This window comes from Buteo buteo, chromosome 29 (assembly GCF_964188355.1).
Source record: "Buteo buteo chromosome 29, bButBut1.hap1.1, whole genome shotgun sequence".
Lineage (NCBI taxonomy): Eukaryota > Metazoa > Chordata > Aves > Accipitriformes > Accipitridae > Buteo > Buteo buteo.
Genome location: NC_134199.1, coordinates 594,936 through 611,073, shown reverse-complemented (window position 1 = coordinate 611,073; position 16,138 = coordinate 594,936). Strand labels below are relative to the sequence as shown.

Here is a 16,138-nt window from a genome sequence, read left to right as displayed (position 1 = left end):
TTCCTGTTTCCCCCCATGGATGAGGACAGGACTTCCTGTTTTTCCTGCCAGAGGGGGCGGGATTTCCTGTTTTCCCCCACGGATGAGGGTGGGACTTCCCATTTTCCCCACCAGAGGGGGCAGGATTTCCTGTTTGCCCCCCAGATGAGGGTGGGACTTCCCGTTTTCCCCACCAGAGGGGGCGGGATTTCCTGTTCCCCCCCCCCCAGATGAAGGCAAGATTTCCTGTTTTCCCCACCCGAGAAGGCGGGACTTCCCATTTTCCCCCACTGGTGGGGCGGGATTTCCGCTTTTCACTGCCAGAAAGGAGGGGATGGGGGCGGGACTTCCTGCCGTAGAAGGTGTCCCCGCCTTGGCGAAGGCGGGATTTCCTGTAATGCCCTTTGCTTTGACCTATGGGGTGCCTGAGCGGGCGGGACTTCCTCTGTCGCCAGCCGTCTGTCCCATCCCGGGGGGGTGGCGGAAGGCGGGGCATCCCTGCAGAGGCGGGACTTCCTGCATCACCCCCTGCCCCGCCCGCCCGCAGGGGAGGCGGGAGCGTCGTCGTCCCTCATTGGTCGTTGAAGGGGTCGCGGGGGCGGGCCCAGGGGTCGCCGAGGGGGGGGTCCCGCCGGGGTCCCGCCGAGACGAAGCTCCAGGGGTCGATGCGGGGGCGCAGGGGGGAGGGGCGGGGCCGCGCCGCGGGGCCGGGGGGGCCGGGGGAGCCGGGGGGGCGCGGGGACGGGGGGCTGGGCAGCGCCACGCCTGGGGGGGGGAGAACCAGGGAGGGGGGGTCGTCGGGGGGGCCCACGAGCCCCAAAACTGCCCCACGGCCCCCCCCAGAACCGCCCCACGGCCCCCCCGGCTGCCCCAACCACCCCGTAACTGCCCCCCGGGCCCCCCAGCTGCCCCATAGCCGCCCCATAGACCCCCACACCCGCCCCACGGATGCCCCCACCATCTCATATCTGCCCCACAGACCCCCCCGCTGCCCCATAACTGCCCTGCAGAGTCCCATGACCAGCCACTGCACTCCCAAACTGCCCCATAGCTGCCCCACAGACCTCCAACTGCCCCATAATTGCCCCACAGACCCCACAACCTCCCCACAGACCCCCCAAGTGCCCCATAACCGCCCCACAGACCCCCCAAGTGCCCCATAGACCCCCCAAGTACCCCATAACCAGCCCACAGACCCCCCCAAGTGCCCCATAACCGCCCCACAGACCCCCCAAGTGCCCCATAACCACCCCACAGACCCCCCAAGTGCCCCATAGACCCCCCAAGTACCCCATAACCAGCCCACAGACCTCCCCAAGTGCCCCATAACCGCCCCACAGACCCCCCAAGTGCCCCATAACCGCCCCACAGACCCCCCAAGTGCCCCATAACCACCCCACGGACCCCCCAAGTGCCCCATAGACCCCCCAAGTACCCCATAACCAGCCCACAGACCTCCCCAAGTGCCCCATAACCGCCCCACAGACCCCCCAAGTGCCCCATAACCACCCCACAGACCCCGCAAGTGCCCCATAGCTGCCCCACAGACCCCCCCAACTGCCCCACAGACACCCCCCCCCCCAAGTCGCCCCTTGCCCCCAGCCCCACTTACCCCACCCAGAGGTCCCAGCGCCCGGGCTCAGCTCGCGGGGTCTCCGGGCACCCAGGGGCGACGGCTGCAGCACCAGCTCAGGGGTCCCGGGGGTCCGGGCACGGCTCGGCTCAGGGGTCCCAGGGGTCTGGGCGCGACCCAGCTCAGGGGTCCCGGGAGTCCGGGCACGGCTCAGCTCAGGGGTCCCGGGGGTCCGGGCTCCCCCTTGCTCAGGGGTCCGGGACCAATTCAGCTCCAGGGTCCCAGGGGTCCGGGCCCGCCCCTGCTCGGGGGTCCCGGGGGTCCGGACCTGACCTGGGTCTGGGGTGCCAGGGGTCCGGACTTGGCTCGGATCTGGGGACTCAGGCGTCCGGGCTTGGCTTGGCTCAGGGGACCCGGGCGTCCGGGCGCGACCCGGCTCGGGGGTCCCGGGCGTCCGGGCGCGACCCGGCTCGGGGGTCCCGGGCGAGCTCAGCTCCGGGGACCCGGGGACCCGGGCCCGGCTTGGCTCGGGGGTCCCAGGCGAGCTCAGCTCCGGGGACCCCGGGGTGCGAGCCCGCCCCAGCTCGGGGGTCCCGGGCGCACGTGCGGGCCGGCGGGGGGACAGGCGGAGAAGGCCGGGGGAGGGCGGGGGGCTGCGGGGGGTCTCAGCGGGGGACAGGTCGCGGCCAAGCCCCAGGGACGCCAGCAGGGCCGAACCCCGCAGCAGCGCCCGGCGGAGCAGCCGCGGGGTCCCCCCTCGCTCCCCCCGGCCCTCCTCAGGCTCGGGGGTCCCAGCCTCGCCTGCGGGAAAGGAGGGGAGGGGGTCGTGAGCGGAGGCAGGACCCCCGACGACCCCCCAGGACCACCATCCCCCCGCCCCCGGGGACCCCCCCCAGGGACTCACCGTTGGGGGACGCGTCCCCCGGGCTGAGCTCGTCGGCGTCCAGGTACCAGGTGGTCTCCTCCGGCCGCAGCCTCCGCCTGCGGGGGGGACCCAGGTGTCGGAGTGGGGGGGACCGAGACCCCCCCCCAGGCTCCCCCCCGACCCCCCCCAGGGGTGCGGGACCCACCTGCCATTGAGGGCGCTGCCCTTCCCCCCGCGCCGCTCCAGCCCCCCGAGCCCCCGTGGCGGCTCCTCCTCCTCCTCCGGCTCCACTGGGGGCAGAGAGAGGCGTGATGTCATCCGTGGGGCGGCATGACATCACACGCGGTGCGGCGTCATTGCAAAACACTCCCACCCTCCCTTAGCCGTGACGTCACGCCCCACCCACCAATCCCAGCTGGGTCTGTGATGTCATTTCCTCCCGCTTCCCTTCCCGCCGGGGTGCGACATCGCTTTCTCCACCGCCTAGCTGGTGATGTCATATGTCAGCAGCGATGACATCACCACCCAAGACGCCCTAGCCAGCTAGGACCTCTGACATCACCTCCCAACAGATGTGACATCACAGGCAGCACCTCCCTGATTGGCTGCCCCCCCTCCCCCCAAGTGATGACATCACTCACGCTGAATGGCGCGCAGGCGGGGGAAGGGGGGCGACCCCCCCCCCGGCCCCTCCTGGGGGTCGCGGCTCCGGGGATCCCCCCCCGGCGCGGCCTGGACCGTCAGACGGTGCTTGAAATCTGGGGGGGTGAGGGGGGGGCACAGGGGTCAGCGCAGCCCCCAGTCCCCCCCCAAACCCAACTGCCCCCCCAATCCCCCCCCACCCCGTACCCTGGGGCATGCCGATGTGGTCGGCGGGCCGTCGGGGCCGTCGGAAGGGGGGTCTCCGTCGTTTGGGGGCCGGGGGGGGCCGGGGGGGTCCCCGCAGCATCAGGCTGAGCTCCCGCTCCAGCACCTCCAGCTCCCGCCGCGCCACCGCCGCCTCCCGCTGCCGCAGCGCCTCGGCCTGGCACCGCTGCGCCCGCGACGCCCGCGCCACCGCCTCCTCCCGGCTCCGCAGCTCCTGGGGGGGGCACAGGATCGGGGTGGGGGGGGGGACACGGACACGGACACAGGGGGGGACACGGACCAGCCGTGAGCAGCACCGGGACAGGGTCAGGCTGCTGCTGCCGGGTTTGGGGGGGGGCACTTGAGGGTCCCAAGGAGTCTGAAAGTGGCCCGGGGGGGTTGCAGGGTGTCCTGGGGGGGGTCCCAGGGGATCAGAGGGGGTCCCAAGGGGGTCCCAGGTGTTCCAGGGGGGTCCCAGAGGATCTGAGTGTGTCCTGGGGCAGTCCCAGGGGGTCCTAAGTGTCCCGAGGGGGTCCCAAGGGATCTGAGAGTATCCCAGGGGGGTCTCTGATGATCTGAGAGTGTCCCGGGGGGCCTCAGGGGGTCCTAAATGTCCCGGGGGGTCACAGGTGATCTGAGAGGTCCCAGAGAATCTGAGAGTGTCCCGAGGGGGTCCCAGGGGATCCTAGGTGTCCCACAGAGGTCTCAGGAGATCTGAGAGGGTCCCAAGGGGGTCCCAGAGAATCTGAGAGTGTCCCGAGGGGTCTCAGGGGGTCCTAAGTGTCCCGGAGGGGTCCCAAAGGATCTGAGAGTGCCCCGGGGGGGTCTCTGAGGATCTGAGAGTGTCCCGGGGGGCCTCAGGGGGTCCTAAATGTCCCGGGGGGTCACAGGTGATCTGAGAGGGTCCCAGAGAATCTGAGAGTGTCCCGAGGGGGTCCCAGGGGATCCTAGGTGTCCCACAGAGGTCTCAGGAGATCTGAGAGGGTCCCAAGGGGGTCCCAGAGAATCTGAGAGTGTCCCGAGGGGTCTCAGGGGGTCCTAAGTGTCCTGGAGGGGTCCCAAAGGATCTGAGAGTGCCCCGGGGGGGTCTCTGAGGATCTGAGGGTGTCCCGGGGGGCCTCAGGGGGTCCTAAGTGTCCCGGGGGGGTCACAGGTGATCTGAGAGGGTCCCAAGGGGGTCCCAGAGAATCTGAGAGTGTCCCGAGGGGGTCTCAGGGGGTCCTAAGTGTCCCGGAGGGATCCCAGAGGATCTGAGGGTGTCCCAGAGGGGCCCCAGGGGGTCCTAAGTGTCCCAGGGGATCCCAGGGGATCTGAGGGTGTCCCGGGGGGGGGGTCCTAGGGGATCCTAAGTGTCCCAAGGGGGTCCCAGAGGATCTGAGGGTCTCCCGGGGGGGCCCAGGGGGTCCTAAGTGTCCCGGAGGGGTCCCAAGGGATCTGAGGGGGTTCCAAGGGGGGGGGTCCCAGGGCGTCCCAAGTGTCCCGGCGGGGTCCCAGAGGATCTAAGAGTCTCCCAGGGGTGTCCCGCAGATCTCCCAAAAGGATCCCACAGAGTCCCAGGGTGTCCCCATGGTTGCAGGGGGTCCCAGGAGGGGCCAGGGGGGTCCCAGGTGTTTGGGGAGGGTCCCGGGGGGTCCCTGGGGGCGGCACCTTCTCCCGCGCCCGCAGCTCATCGAAGAGCCCCTGGATCTCGCGGCGCCAGCTCTCCTGTAGGGAGTGGAAGGACTCGGGGGGCCCCAGCCCCTCCGGCTCCAGCCCTGACAGCCGCCGCAGGATGGTCCCGAAGCCTGGCCGTCTGTGGGGGTCCTGCTCCCAGCAGGCTGCGGGGGCACCCAGGTGTCCGGGGGGGGGCTCCTGGGGAACCCCGGTGTCCCCCATGGGACGTAGGGGCTCCCACCGGGGACCCAGGAGTGCCCTCACGGACCCAGGCATCCGGGTACCCCAGGACTCAGGAGTGGGGGTCCCCACACCCCACCCACGGTCCCCAGGACATCCAGGCACCCTCCACCCCCCCCTCCACAGACCCAGGTGTCTGGGTACCCCAGGACTCAGGAGTGGGGGTCCCCATCCCCAACCTTCCCACCCAGGGACCCAGGCATCTGGGTACCCCCCAACCCCACAAAGGGCCCAGCCCCCTGATTGCCCCCCAGATGTCCGGGTACCCCCCAAAGGTCCCAGCGGCCCCCCCCGAGCCCCCCGGCACGGACCTGCCATCAGCTGGGCGAAGGGCTGGGGGCAGGTGGAGGGGATGGGCAGCGTCAGTTTGTTGACGGCCACCCCGTAGGCCACCGCCAGCCCGTCGATCCCCCGGTACGGCACCTCCCCGGTCAGCAGCTCCCACAGCAGCACCCCATAACTGGGGAGGGGGGGGGGGGCAGGGGGGGTGTGTCAGACCCTGGACCCGCTCTGACACCCCCCCAAAACCCCCAGGGACCCAGGTGTTTGGGTGCCCTGCATCCCCCCCACCCATGGACCCAGGTGGCCAGGTACCCCAGGACTCAGGGATGGGGGTCCCCATGCCCCCACAGGGTCCCCAGGACATCCAGGCACCCTTCATCCCCCCCCCACCTCCATGGACACACGCATCTGGGGGTCTTCCACTCCTCCCCCACAGGGACCCAAATGTCTGAGTACCTCAGCACTCAGGGATGGGGGTCCCCATGCCCCCCCCCCCAGGGCGCCCAGGACATCCAGGCAGCCTCCACCCCCTCTCCCAGACCCAGATGTCGGGGTCCCCCAGGACTGAGGGGTCCCCATCCTCCCCACGGCACCCCCCGGGGCCCCCCCAAGACGCGGTACCTCCAGACGTCGCTGCCCTTGGAGAAGGTGGACGCCTTGATGACCTCGGGCGCCATCCAGGCGTAGGTGCCGGCCGCGCTCATCTTCGTCGTGCGCTGCCACTCGCGGGCGAGGCCGAAGTCGGTGATCTTCAGCGTTTTCCCGCTGACGTCGTCTCCCTCCACCGGCTGCGCCAGCAGAACTGGGGGGGTGGGCGGGGGGGGTGGGTCAGCGGACCCTGGCATCTGGGACCCCCCCACCCCTGGGACCCCAGCCCTGACTCCCAAGGGGCTCTGGGGTCCCTCTCTGCTCCACGGGCTGCCCCCCGCCCCATCGCCAGGAGCACCCATGGGTGCTTCGTTACCCTCTTATATGGTGCGTCCCCCCCGCCCCATCGCCAGGAGCACCCATGGGTGCCCCATTACCCCACTACGCAGTGGGTGTCCCCCCACCCCATCGCCAGGAGCACCCATAGATGCCCCACTACCCATTGCACAGTGCGTCCCCCTGCCCCATTGCCCCCCACGCCATCGCCAGGAGCACCCATGGGTGCCCCATCACCCCGCTACATACTCTGTCCCCCACCCCATTGCCAAGAGCACCTGTGGGTGCCCCATTACATGGTGCATTCCCCCTATCCCATTTCAACAGCCCCCATGGGTGCCCCATTACCCAGTGCATCCCCCCCACCCCAATGCCAGGAGCACCCATGGGTGCCTCATTACCCCACTACATGCTGTGTCCCCCTAACCCCATCGCCAAAAACACCCATGGGTGCCCCATTACCCATTGCACGGTGCGTCCCCCTGCCCCATTGCCCCCCACCCCATCACCAGGAGCACCCATGGGTGCCCCATTACCCATTGCACGGTGAGTCCCTGCCCCATTGCCCCCCACCCCATCACCAGGAGCACCCATGGGGGCCCTGTTACCCCACTACATGGTTCATCTCCCCCTGCCCCATTGTAAAGAGCACCCATGGGTGCCCCGTTACCCCACTACACGGCGTGTCCCCCCACCCCGTCCACCAGGAGCACCCACGGGTGCCCCCCTCCCGCCGCCACCACTGTGCTCACCGTTGCTGGACTTGAGGTCACGGTGGATGAGGGGGACGGGGGTCCCGGCGTGCAGGTATCGCATCCCCCGGGCCACCTGCCGGGCCCAGTCCAGCAGGACGGCGGGGGGCACCCTGCGCCCCGCCAGCGCCCGCGAGAGGGGCCCCCCCGCCGCGAACTCCATCACCAGGCAGAGGTGGGGGGGCTCCAGGCAGACGGCGCGCAGGGCCACCACGTTGGGGTGCCGCAGGCGGGCGTAGAGCCGGGCCTCCCGCCGCAGGCTGGCCGCCCCTGCCGCCCCCGCGTCCCCCCGCGCCGCCTTCACTGCCACCACCTGCCCCCGCCAGGTCCCCCGGAAGACCCTCCCGAAGCCCCCCGCCCCGATCACCTCCTCCAGCCGCAGCTCCCCAAAAGCTGCTCGTGCCGGGCCCCCCCCTGGGGGCGAGGGGGAGCGGGACCCTCCCGGGGAGGGGGGCGAAGGGGAGCGGGACCCCCCTGCGGAGGCAGGGGAAGGGGAGCGGGACCCCCCCAAGAAGGGGGGGAAGGGGAGCGGGACCCCCCTGGAGGGGACGGGGAGGGGGAGCGGGACCCCCCCAGGAAGGGGGGTGAGGGGGAGCGGGACCCCCCTGGGGGGGATGGGGAGAGGGATGCCCGGCCCCACTCCATGGGGTGCTCCCCCCCACTCCAGCCCCCCGCTGGGGGTCTGATGGGTGCTCAGGGAGGGAGGGGGCTGCTACGGGTGCCTGGGGGACCCCATGGGGGGTCCTATAGCTCCTGAGGGTCACCGGGGTCTCCCTACAGGTGCTGCCTGTAAGGTCTGACAGCTCCGGGGGGGGGGGGGTCCCGCTGGGGCAACAGGGGGCCTGTGGGGGTCTAGGGGGGCCTGTGGAGGTCTAGGAGTGCCTATGGGCGTCTAGGAGGGGTCTCTGGGGGCGTCTACGGGGATCTATGGGGGTTTAGGAGGGGGTTCTGGGGGCCCGTGGGGGTCTATGGGGGTCTACAAGTCTCTATAGGTGCCTATGGGGATCTCTGGGGCCCTATAGGGGTCTAGGGGTGCCTACGGTGGGGGTCTAGGGGTCACCGGGGGTCCCCACGGGCCGCTATACCTTACCTCGGTCTCTACAGCTCCTACAGGTCCCTGATGGGTTGCCAGGGTCCCTGGGGGTCCCTGGGGGTCCTATAGGTCCCCCCCAGCCGCTACAAGCCCCTGTGGGCCCCCATGGTCCCTCCCCTGACCCCCCCCGACCCCCAGCAGCCCCCGTCCCGTCCCCGCCTGATCCCCGCCGGTGCGTCCCGGGTCGGGGGCGGGGGGGGGGGGGGTTAAGGAAGCAGCATCCCCCGGGATGTTGCTGGGGGTAAAAGGGGGGGGGGAAAGCAGGCGGGAAAAGGGGGTCGACCCGGACGCCTGTGGGTTCCCCGGGGGGGTCAGCGGCGGTTTCTCCCCCACACCCCCCCCCCCCAGTCCCGTCCCGCGCTGGCTGGAGGCGGCACCGGGGAAGGCGGAGCCGGGACATTGTCACCGGGACAAAGGAAAAGGAACCAGGGCCGGACGGGGCGGGACCGGGGATGAAGGAGAAAAAGGCTGGGGGGGGGGGAACCGGACGCTTGGGCCCACTGAGGGGGGGATGGACACGGGGACCACTGAGGGGGCCCCGGGGCCTACCCTGAGGCCTAGGCCCGCGGTGGGGCGGCGAGGCCTGGATCCCCGCCGGGGGGGGGGGGGGGGCGGTCCTGCTCCCCCCTCCCCGGTCCCCCCGTTCGGGGGGACCGGGGGGGGGGGGGCAGGACCGCCCCCCCGGCGCTATTAGAGGGGGTCTAGGCCTACTTACCCCCCCCCCAAAATAAAAACCTCTCGCTACGCGCATGCGCGGAGCCCCCTCCTCAGCGAGCGCGGCGCGTTGTGCGCAGGCGCGGCGGGAGTGGGCGGGGCAATCGCCTCCTGGCGACCGGCGCCGCTCTCAGGGCGCATGCGCAAACTCCCTCCCTTCCACCAACCCGCTTCCGTTCACGGGCAGGCGCGGCTCACCGTGAGTGCGCATGCGCCGGGCGTGTGGAAGGAGGGGGCGTGTCGCGCTGGGCGCATGCGCTGTGCGCAGGGGCGCTAGTGCGCATGCTCTCAGCGGAAGGGGCGTGTCCCTCGCCTGATCCCCTCCTCCTTCCCTCTGGCTGCGCATGCGTCGGAGAGGGGGCGTCCCCTCGCGCGCCCCGGAAGCGCTGCGGAGCGTTTCCGGCGAGGACCCGGAAGCGGCGGCGGCCGCCGGCGGAGCGGGGCGGCGGGGGCCGCCCATGGCCGCGGGGCCGGGGGGGAGGCGGCGGCGGCGGCGGCGGCGGCGATGGGGTCGCAGGCGCTGCAGGTGCTGCGGCAGGGAGTGTGGGCCTCGCTGACGGGCGGCTGGTTCCTGGACCCCCACCAGAGCGCCTTCGCCAACTGCTTCCACCTCTACGCCTGGCTCTTCCTACTGGGGCTGCCGCTCGTCCTCTACACGGTCAGCCGGAGGGAGGGAGGGAGGGGCTCAGGGGGTCTTAGGAGCCGGGAGAGGGTCTGAGGGGGGGACGGGAGGGGTCCTGGGGGGAGCGGGAGGGTCTGGGGGAGGCGGGAGAGGATCTGGGGGGAAAGAAAGGGCATGGGAGGGGGCAGGAAGGGTCCTGGGAGGTGGGAGAGGGTCTGGAGGGGAGCGGGAGGGGTCCTGGGGGGGGAGAGAGGGCCTTGGGGGGGGCATGAGGAGTCCTGGGGGGGGATGGGAGGGGCTCTGGTCGGGGGGTGAGGGTCTGAAGGAGGGTGGGAGGGGATCTGGGGAGAAAAAAAGGGTCTTGGGGGGAGCTGGAGGGGTCCTGGGGGGGGGAGGGGTCCTGGGAGGTGGGAGAGAGTCTGGGGGGGACAGAAGGGGTCCTGGGGGGAGGGAGATGGTCTTGGGGGGGGGCGAGAGGGGTCCTGGGAGGTGGAAGAGGGTCTGGGGGAAATGGGAGGGGGGTCTTGGGGGTCGGGAGCAGTCCTGGGGGTGTCCTGGGGGCTGGAGGGAGTGTGGGAGGAGTCCTGGGAGGCCTGGGGGGGGCTCTTGGAGATGGGAGGGAGCCCGGGGGGGGGATCCTGGGGGTCTTGGGGGAGCCACCTGACCACCCCCCCCGCAGGCGCTGCCCCCCAGCCCAGGGGTGGGGGCCCTGTACTGCGGGCTGGTGGCCGCCTTCTTCGCGGCGGTGAAGACGGTGAATTACCGGTTGCACGCCATGTTCGACCGGGGGGCCGAGCCCGAGGGTGACCCCGAGGGGGGGGCGAGGGGGGAGCAGCCGCCCTGCTGCGCCCGCGCACGCCTGAGGAAGGGGAGAGCTCCCCGAGGTGAGTCGGGGGGGAGCTGTGGGGCACAGTGAGGGGCATGGAGGTCCCCAGGGGCTGGGGGGCACCCTGGTGGTTTTGGGGGGGCTGGGGGCACCCTGCGAGTCTGGGGGTGCCCCAGGGTGAAAGGAGGGGGTTGTATGGGGGGGGCCATGGGTACCAGGTGGGGGATCCCAGGGTCCTGGGAGTGCCCTGGGTCTGGGGAGGGGCTCCCTGCGAGCCTGGGGGTGCCTCAGGGTGGAAGGGGGGGGTGCAGGGGGGGTCCCCTTGTGCCCCCCCCCCCCCCCCATCACTAATAGCCCGTTGTAGGCCCCCTGGGGAGGGAGTGGAGCTGACAGTGTTCCGCCGCCCGGGCTCGACCCCCCCCGTGCGCTGCAGCTCCCAGCACTCGCTCTGCGGCTTCAACCAGCTCTCGGTGAGTTGGGGGGGGGGGGCGGACACGGGGGGACGGGGCGTCCCCTAGCACTGGGGGGGGGGGTGTCCCTGTGTCCCTCCCGTAACCTATTTGACCCACTCCCCCAGGAGCTGTTGCCCCATCTGGAGGACGCCGGAGCGGCCAGGGGTGAGCAGCACTGTCACCGTGACCCCCCCATCTCTGAGACACCCCCCCCCCCCGCCGTGTCCCGTCTCCCCCATCCCTAATGGCCCCCCCCACCCCCCCAGACATCCGGCAGCTGGTGCGGGAGCAGGGCAGCAACAACGTCATCGTCACCGCGGCCGACCGTGACCGCCTGTGCCGTGGCCCCCCCGCCACCACCGGTGGGTCTGGGGGGGTGCACGGGGTGCTGGGGGAGGGGCAGCCTGGACACTGGGGTCCCCCCTGACCCTCTCCCCCCCTCACTCCCCCACAGCAGCAGGGAGCCCCTCATCAGCCGGCGTGGAGGATGGGGTCCCATCTGGCAGCCCCCCCCCGTCCCCCCCCCGGCACGGGGGCTCATCGGAGAGCGGGCTGAGCGGGGGAGGGCCGGGGCGCGGGACCCCCAGCAGCCAGCGCACAGCTTCCACCCGCCTGGACAGCCCCGGGGCCCCCCCGGTGGGCAGCGACACCGACCCCCTCTCGGAGGCAGAGCCCCCCCCGAGGGCTGGGGCGGGCCGGGGGGGGTCCTCGGGGGGCTCCAGCCTCAGCCTGGCCTCCAGCCGCCGCCCCCCCTCCTCTTCCTCCTCCTCGTCCTCCTCTTCCTCCTCTTCCTCCTGCTCCAGCCTCTCAGCTGACTCCCCCCCTCGCCGCCCCCCCGGCCCCCCCCGCCGCCCCCACCTGGCCCCCCTGGCCAAGGCTGACCTGGAGGCCCCCCCCGAGGGGGGTGGAGGGGAGGCGGACGGGGGGGCCCCCCCAGAGGGCGACCGACCAGGGGAGACCCCCGGTGCAGGAGGTGAGTGGGGCTGGGGGGGCTGCCCTCAGAGCAGGGGGGCTCGGTGGGGGGATTCAGCCCCATTAGGGGAAGATTTGGGCGTCTGGTTCTATAGTGAGGGGGGGGGACACCAGCCCCATAGCGTGAGGATTGGGGGTGCACAGCCCCATATTTGGGAAGTCATGGGGGCGTCCTGGTCCACGGTGGGGAATCTTAGGGGGTCCAGCCCTGTGACTGGGGGGTCCTGAGGGGATGTCTGGGCCACAGTGGGAAACTTTGGGGGGTCCAGCCTCATAACTGGGGGGTCCTGAGAGGCTTGGGGTGGTGCAGCCCCATAGTGGGAAGAGTTGGGGTGACCTGCCCTGTGATGCGGTTGCCTGGGACATTTTTTTGGGGGGGGGGATGCTGTCCCATAATGGGCAGAGTTGGGGTGCCCAGCCCCATAGCTGGGGGAGTCCTGGGGACTTGTGAGCAACCCCCAAACCCCTGTTCCCCCTCCCAACCCCAGCACTGGGGGGGCAGCGGGGGGCCCCCCCCGGCCAGGCCACCCGCCGCCGCCACCACGCCGGCTCCAACCCCACGCCGCCCTCCTCCGCCATGGGCTCCCCCCCCAGGTAAGCCCCCCTTTCTTTCCTCTGCCCCCCACCCCTTTCCCACACCTACTTCTTCCTCCCCTGACCCCCCCCCCCTTCTCCCTCCAGGCTGCCCGAGCCCCCCCGGGGCCGCTCGGCCCCCCCAGGACGGACGCTGACGCTGCCGGCAGCCCTGCAACTGGCGGGGGCCCTGCTGCTGCCCCGCGGTGCCCTCCACGAGGCGGCCGCCTTCGATGACACGTCCGAGGGAGCCGTCCACTACTTCTACGACGAGAGCGGTGAGACGGGGCCCCCCCGGGGCCCCCCAAAAAACACCCCCGGACCCCCTTACACCTTCCTCGCTCCCCGCAGGCGTCCGGCGTTCGTACACCTTCGGGGCGGCCGGTGGCGGCTACGAGAACCCTGTGGGGCAACAGAGTGGGACCGAGCCCCCGGCCGGCAGCGCGTGGTGAGGGGGGTATTTGGGGGGTCTTGCCCCATAGCAGGGGAGTTTGCGGGGTCCTAGCTCCATAGGTGGGAAATTTGGGGGGTCCCAGTCCTGTAGATGGAGATTCAGAACTTTTTGATTCCGTATCTGAGAGATTCGGGGTGTGCCAGCCCTGTAGAAGAAAATTAGGGTGTCCCTGGCACCGTAACAGGGGAGTTTGACATGTCGTGGCGCCCTGGCTGTGGGGTCCGGGGTACTTCCAGCCCCATAGTTAGATGATTTGGGGTGTCCCAGCCCTGTAGCAGGAGATTTGGGGTGCTGTGGCCTGATAGGTATGGGGTTTGGAGGTTCCCACCTCCACAGGTGGGGGATTTGGGGTGTCCCTGGCACCGTAACTGGGGGGTTTGAGGTGTCATGGCCCTATGGCTGTGGGGTTTAGGGGGCTTCTAGTCCCATAGTTGGATGGTTTGGGGTGTCCAAGTCCTGTAGTGGGAGATTTGGGGTGTCCTGGCTCCACAGGTGTGGGGTTTTGGGGTTTGTAGCTCCACAGGTGAGAGATTTGGGGTGTCCCGGTCCTGTAGACAGAAATTCAGAAGTTTCTGGTTCCAGGTCTGGGGGATTTGGAGTGTCCCAGCTCTGTAGTGGGAGATTTGGGGTGTCCCAGCCCCATAGCTGGGGGGTTTAGGATGTCCCATCTCCATAGGTGGGAGATTTGGGGTGCCTCAGTCTTGTAGTAGATGGAGATTTAGAACTTTTTTGTTCGGTATTTGGGGGATCTGGGGTGTCCCAGCCCTTTAGTGGGAGATTTAGGGTGCCCTGGTCCCATAGCCGGGGCGTTTGGGAGTTTCCAGCTCCATAGGTGGGAGATTTGGGGTGCCACAGCCCCATAGAGGGAAGTTCGGGTGGGCTTGGCTCCATAGCCGGGGGATGGATTTGAAATTTTCCAGCCTTGTAGCGGGAGGTTTGGGGGGTTTGGCCCCCATAGCGGGGGGATTCAGGGTGTCCTGGGCCCATAGCAGGGGATTTGGGGGGTCCCAGCCCCATAGCGGGGGGGTTTGGGGGTTCCCACCCCCCTCCTCACACCCCATCTCCCCCCCAGGGACCGTCACTCGCCCTCCTCCAGCGTCACCTCAGCAGAGGCGGCCGAGGGTCCCCCCCGTCCCCCGGGGGGGCTGCCACTGCGCCGAGGACCCCTTGAGGCGCCTGAGGTGAGGAGGGGGGACGACATGGGGGATATACAGGGGAAACGCATACCCGACCTCCCATCTGTCCCCCTTGGAGGGGCTCGGTGCGGGGGTAAAGGGGTACAGGAGAGGTCCAGGGGGGTGACAGGGGACCGGTGTCACCCCCTGCCCCCCCAGCTGGAGCTGCTGGAGCCCCCCCGGGAGCCGGCGGGGGCCCGGCCCCCCCCTCGCCGTGCCTACCGCTGCCGGGTGCTGCCGGGGCGCTGGGTGCGCCTGCGCTACGACCGCCTGGCCCTGCTGGCCCTGCTCGACCGGTGAGTGGCACCGGGGGGGTGCGGGAACTCCCCCCTCCCCCGGGATGCCCCCCCGCCCCAGCCCTCTGCGACACTGGGGGGTGGCCCCAAGATCTCCCGTCCGATCTTCCAGTGTCCTGGGAACAGCCTTGAGACCTTCTCTGGGTTTGGGGACACCAAGGATGTCTCCATCTCTGCCCCCCACCTTGGGGACATCTCTGAGACCCCCCCCCCAATTCCAGGGATGTCCCCAAGACACCCCACAACCCAGGGACATCCCCAAGACACCTCCCCATAACCCTAGCAACATCCTCTAGACCCCCCCCCCCCCCCATGACCCCACAGATGTCCCCAAGTCCTCTCCCACCTTGGGGACATCCCCAAGGCCCCTTCTCTGACCCCAGCGATGACCCCAAGCCCCCCCCCCCCCCCCAACTTCAGGGGTGGCCCCAGGACCCCCCTGACACTGGGGACATCCCCAACACTTCCTCTCTGACCCCAGCGACGTCCCCAAGCTCTCCGGCAACCCCATGGATGTCCCCAAGACCCCCCCTCTCTGGCCGCAGGGTTGTCCCCAAGAACCCCTGACCCCAGGGACATCCCCAAGACCCTCCCCCGTGACCCCAGAGACGTCCCCAAGCCCCCCCCAGTGACCCAGGGACATCCCCAAGCCCCCCCCAATGACTCCAGGGACATCCCAAAGCCCCCCAGTGACCCCAGGGACGTCCCCAAGCCCCCCTCCCACTTTGGGGACATGCTCAAGACCCCCTCTCTGACCCCAGGGATGTTCCAAGCCCCCCTCAGTGACCCCAGAGACATCCCCAAGACCCCCCCCAATGACCCCAGGGACATCCCAAAGCCCCCCAGTGACCCCAGCGACATCCCCAAGACCCCCCCAGTGACCTCAGGGACGTCTCCAAGCGCCCCCTCCCCACCCGCAGGGCCATCCCCTGTCCTCCCCGAGCACAACCGGGGTCCCCCATCTGCTCCCCCCACTCCTGGTGGTCCCATATGCGTGTGTCCCCCTCCTCGCAACCCGTCACCTCGCAGGAACCGCCGGGTGCCGGAGAACGTGCTGGCGGTGGCCTTGGTGGCCTTGGTGGCCTTCCTGGGCTACGGGCTGCTGCTGCGGGGGCTTTTCCGCGACCTCGGCCTCTTCCAGTTCTGCCTCGTCATCGCTGGCTGCCAGTACTCCCTGCTTAAGGTGGGGGGGGCAAAGGGGTCCTTGGGGTGCTAAAAGGGGCCCCAAGCTGTCCCCGCCATCCCCACCACGTCCCCTCTCCTCTTCCAGAGCGTGCAGCCGGACGCCGCCTCCCCCATGCACGTGAGTGATCAGAGGGGGGGGGTTCTATAGGTGCCGTGTGGGTCTGGGGGGGCTCTATCGCTTTGGGGGTGGCCCTACATCTGCTATGCAGCCCAGGGGGTGTGCTTATATGTGCTGTGTTGTTTTTTGGGGAGTATTTACACGTGTTATGAGGTCTTGAGGGGGGTGTGCTGATACGGGCTGGGTGATTTTAGGTGTTCGCCGTATGTGGTGCGTGGTCCTGGGGGGGCCCTATATGCGTTACATGAGTTTAGGGGTGTCCTTAGAGCTGTTGTATGGCCTGGGGAGCACCCTACACATGTTACGTGATATTCTGGGGGGAACTCTGTGTACGTTATATGGTTTTAAGGGTGTCCTTGCACATACTGCATGGGTCTGGGGGGGATGTCTACAGGCAATATATGGTCTGGGGGGGTCCATGCGCATGCAGTATGAATGTGGGGGTCTTATTGCACGTGCTATGTGGTTCAGGCAGGGTACGTCTATACGATAGAGGTTATTTAGGGAGCTCTGTATCTGTCTAATGGGGCTGGGGGGGCTCTAT

At 69.7% G+C, this 16,138-nt stretch overlaps 2 protein-coding genes across 2 annotated transcripts in view; one reads left to right on the top strand and one right to left on the bottom strand.

Annotated features, from left to right (window-relative positions):
• Nucleotides 1-88: 88 nt before the first annotated feature.
• On the bottom strand, nucleotides 89-8,823 carry MAP3K11 (mitogen-activated protein kinase kinase kinase 11). The gene is given in 11 exon segments (XM_075018264.1): nucleotides 89-744; nucleotides 1,592-2,353; nucleotides 2,457-2,533; nucleotides 2,623-2,707; nucleotides 3,059-3,175; nucleotides 3,267-3,498; nucleotides 4,911-5,080; nucleotides 5,468-5,616; nucleotides 6,060-6,240; nucleotides 7,115-7,622; nucleotides 7,625-8,823. Coding segments are annotated over 11 exon segments (2,610 nt in total). The 5' UTR covers nucleotides 7,760-8,823; the 3' UTR covers nucleotides 89-550.
• A 603-nt stretch (nucleotides 8,824-9,426) lies between these two features.
• The window catches only part of PCNX3 (pecanex 3), a 33,036-nt gene continuing 26,324 nt past the window's right edge, over nucleotides 9,427-16,138 (top strand). Inside the window, exons 1-14 of the mRNA XM_075059272.1 lie at nucleotides 9,427-9,579; nucleotides 10,223-10,346; nucleotides 10,379-10,427; nucleotides 10,734-10,839; nucleotides 10,947-10,986; nucleotides 11,088-11,183; nucleotides 11,276-11,794; nucleotides 12,282-12,387; nucleotides 12,475-12,644; nucleotides 12,718-12,814; nucleotides 13,893-14,001; nucleotides 14,155-14,291; nucleotides 15,321-15,474; nucleotides 15,562-15,594. Coding sequence (XP_074915373.1) covers nucleotides 9,427-9,579; nucleotides 10,223-10,346; nucleotides 10,379-10,427; nucleotides 10,734-10,839; nucleotides 10,947-10,986; nucleotides 11,088-11,183; nucleotides 11,276-11,794; nucleotides 12,282-12,387; nucleotides 12,475-12,644; nucleotides 12,718-12,814; nucleotides 13,893-14,001; nucleotides 14,155-14,291; nucleotides 15,321-15,474; nucleotides 15,562-15,594 — 1,893 coding nt within the window. The remainder of the gene's footprint in view (nucleotides 9,580-10,222; nucleotides 10,347-10,378; nucleotides 10,428-10,733; nucleotides 10,840-10,946; nucleotides 10,987-11,087; nucleotides 11,184-11,275; nucleotides 11,795-12,281; nucleotides 12,388-12,474; nucleotides 12,645-12,717; nucleotides 12,815-13,892; nucleotides 14,002-14,154; nucleotides 14,292-15,320; nucleotides 15,475-15,561; nucleotides 15,595-16,138) is intronic.